The sequence below is a fragment of the Austrofundulus limnaeus genome, unplaced genomic scaffold, assembly GCF_001266775.1.
Source record: "Austrofundulus limnaeus strain Quisiro unplaced genomic scaffold, Austrofundulus_limnaeus-1.0 Scaffold859, whole genome shotgun sequence".
NCBI lineage: Eukaryota > Metazoa > Chordata > Actinopteri > Cyprinodontiformes > Rivulidae > Austrofundulus > Austrofundulus limnaeus.
In genome coordinates, this window is record NW_013953261.1 from 106,968 (window position 1) to 109,110 (window position 2,143).

A 2,143-nucleotide genomic window follows, 5' to 3' on the forward strand; every position below is an offset into this window, starting at 1 on the left:
TTAGCAGCATTAGCAGCGTTAGCGGTGTTAGCAGCATTAGCAGCATTAGCAGCATTAGCGGTGTTAGCAGCATTAGCAGCATTAGCAGCATTAGCAGTTGCCATTGTCGTAGGATGATGATGTCGTTACAAGAGCCGAGCACAAACAGCTAAAAGTGTGTTTCATACTTAAATATGAACTTTAACATTTAGCCACATTTAAAGTTTAATTTTTACATTTAGAGTTAGAGCCATAAGGATTTAGTATTCGCATATAATATTTAACATAAATTTAGCATTAGGTAAAAACGAGTAAAATGTAAGAACAGTGAGGTAAATAATTATAATGTATTAGTGACAGCTGAACATTTTATTTTATACTTTTAAAGATTCTCTTTTAATTGACAGCAGATTTTTATTTCAGGTTATTCCTGAACTTTTAAACTGTTTAGGTTCACAGTTTGTCAGAGTGAGATTATTTTTATCACATCAAATAAAACTTGATGAAGCTCATTTTACCAAACAGTTTTTTTCAATAAATCAATGACATTTCTTTGTTCTATAATTCATACATATAACGTAAGTTTACTAATCATTGTTTCATGAATTTGTATTTAGAACTGATGATTTATACTTATCAGTGTTCAGATTAAATCTTTTTTATTGAATATCTTTCAGATGAATGAGTTGTGGATGATTTAATCCTGAACATGATGTGTTTGTCTTTTCCCAGAAGTGGCCCATGCGTTCCCTGCTCTACTGCGGCGCTGTTGGAGACATGCTGTCAGCCAATCAGATGCCTCCACCTGGTCACAATGGGACACGCCCTTTGACCTCAGATTAACAATGACAGCATGACTTAGTTTACTCCCAAAGTCAGTCAGTAGCTGTGAGAAAAAGGCAAAAATCTTCATCAGGCTGGGCTCAAAGCTGCCTAATCTGAGGCTTTTCCATGTTCTGACCCATGTCACTGCTGATTAGGTACTACAGTAATTATTATTAACTGTTTGACAGACCATCACTTCAAAATGACTGTTTTCTTTTATCATCAAGTTTCTGATGATTCTTGTATTTAAATATAAAGAACAAAAAGAAGTGAGGCCATGTTTCACCCTGTTTGTGTCTACGCTCTTTGAAACGAACTCATGACCCGACTGAACACAAATCATTGCTTCTTATTGTTTGCACGCAGATTTTTCTCAGCTTCTTGAATAGAAAACAAACTGAAATAGAGACACATCAGGGGTGGAGTTAGACTTTTTTGAAGGAGTGGCCGACGGAGACATACAAATAAATAAATGGACTCTGGAGGCCACCACGGCTAATTCTAACCAATTCAGCTATTTTAAGAAATATTGAGCTGAAGTTTTGTGAACACTGAAGATTAGTGTAGAAGCAGTGAAAAACAAGCTTTACCAAATTCTAAACGCTAAATAAAAATCCATGCATGGCAGTCCTGCCTCTGTCAGTGCAGCTGTGGCTGTAGCTTACTGTGAATATGTGTGCATGGCTGAATGATCATAGTGTAAAGCACTTTGTGGTCTCCATGGGGCTTGATAAAGTGCTATATACCGTATTTATTCAAGTATAATACGTAAAATTTAATCCGTAAAATCATCCATAAAGTTGGGGGGTAGTATTATACACGGATAAATATTTTTACTTATGTACTTATGTATTTTAACTTAAACTTCAGCAAAATTATTGAGTCCGGATAGGAGACGGCGTCGTAAAAATCAGTTGAAACGAGCTCACCTCTGACACTCCTCTGTGCTTCAGAGTGAGATAATAACAGATCCAGGCAGGAGACATGATGTGAAAAAAAGGGGTAAAAATCAGTCCTGCAGCTCAGTAATGATAACAAACTAATGACATTAGTGTGTGACCGAGCCGCTCCTCGAAAAACAACAACAAACACATGTTCTTCTGTAATGGCTGCCGTCTACTGGTGTTCTGAAAAAGTTTGTATCCCTGAAAAATGTTTCCCCACCAGAGGGGGCGCTCACGAGTAGGAAGTAATCTGCTTTTCCCCCACAAGATGGTCCAAATCTCATGTGAAGTCTCTGACTTTTGTGTTGGCGCCTCCTGGTGGACTGTTTTATGAAATATCAGACTAATAATATTTCATTCATTATCTACATTTATTAAAACAGGTTCGTAAAGGG

General features: G+C 37.0%; 1 protein-coding gene across 1 annotated transcript in view; it reads left to right on the plus strand.

The window, feature by feature from the left end:
• Nucleotides 1-1,078, plus strand: part of tcf23 (transcription factor 23) — a gene marked incomplete in the record, with an annotated part of 18,695 nt that extends 17,617 nt beyond the window's left edge. The window contains 1 exon segment of the mRNA XM_014029134.1: nt 712-1,078. Within this exon segment, the coding sequence (XP_013884588.1) occupies nt 712-822 (111 nt within the window).
• Between the last annotated feature and the right edge of the window lie 1,065 nt (nt 1,079-2,143).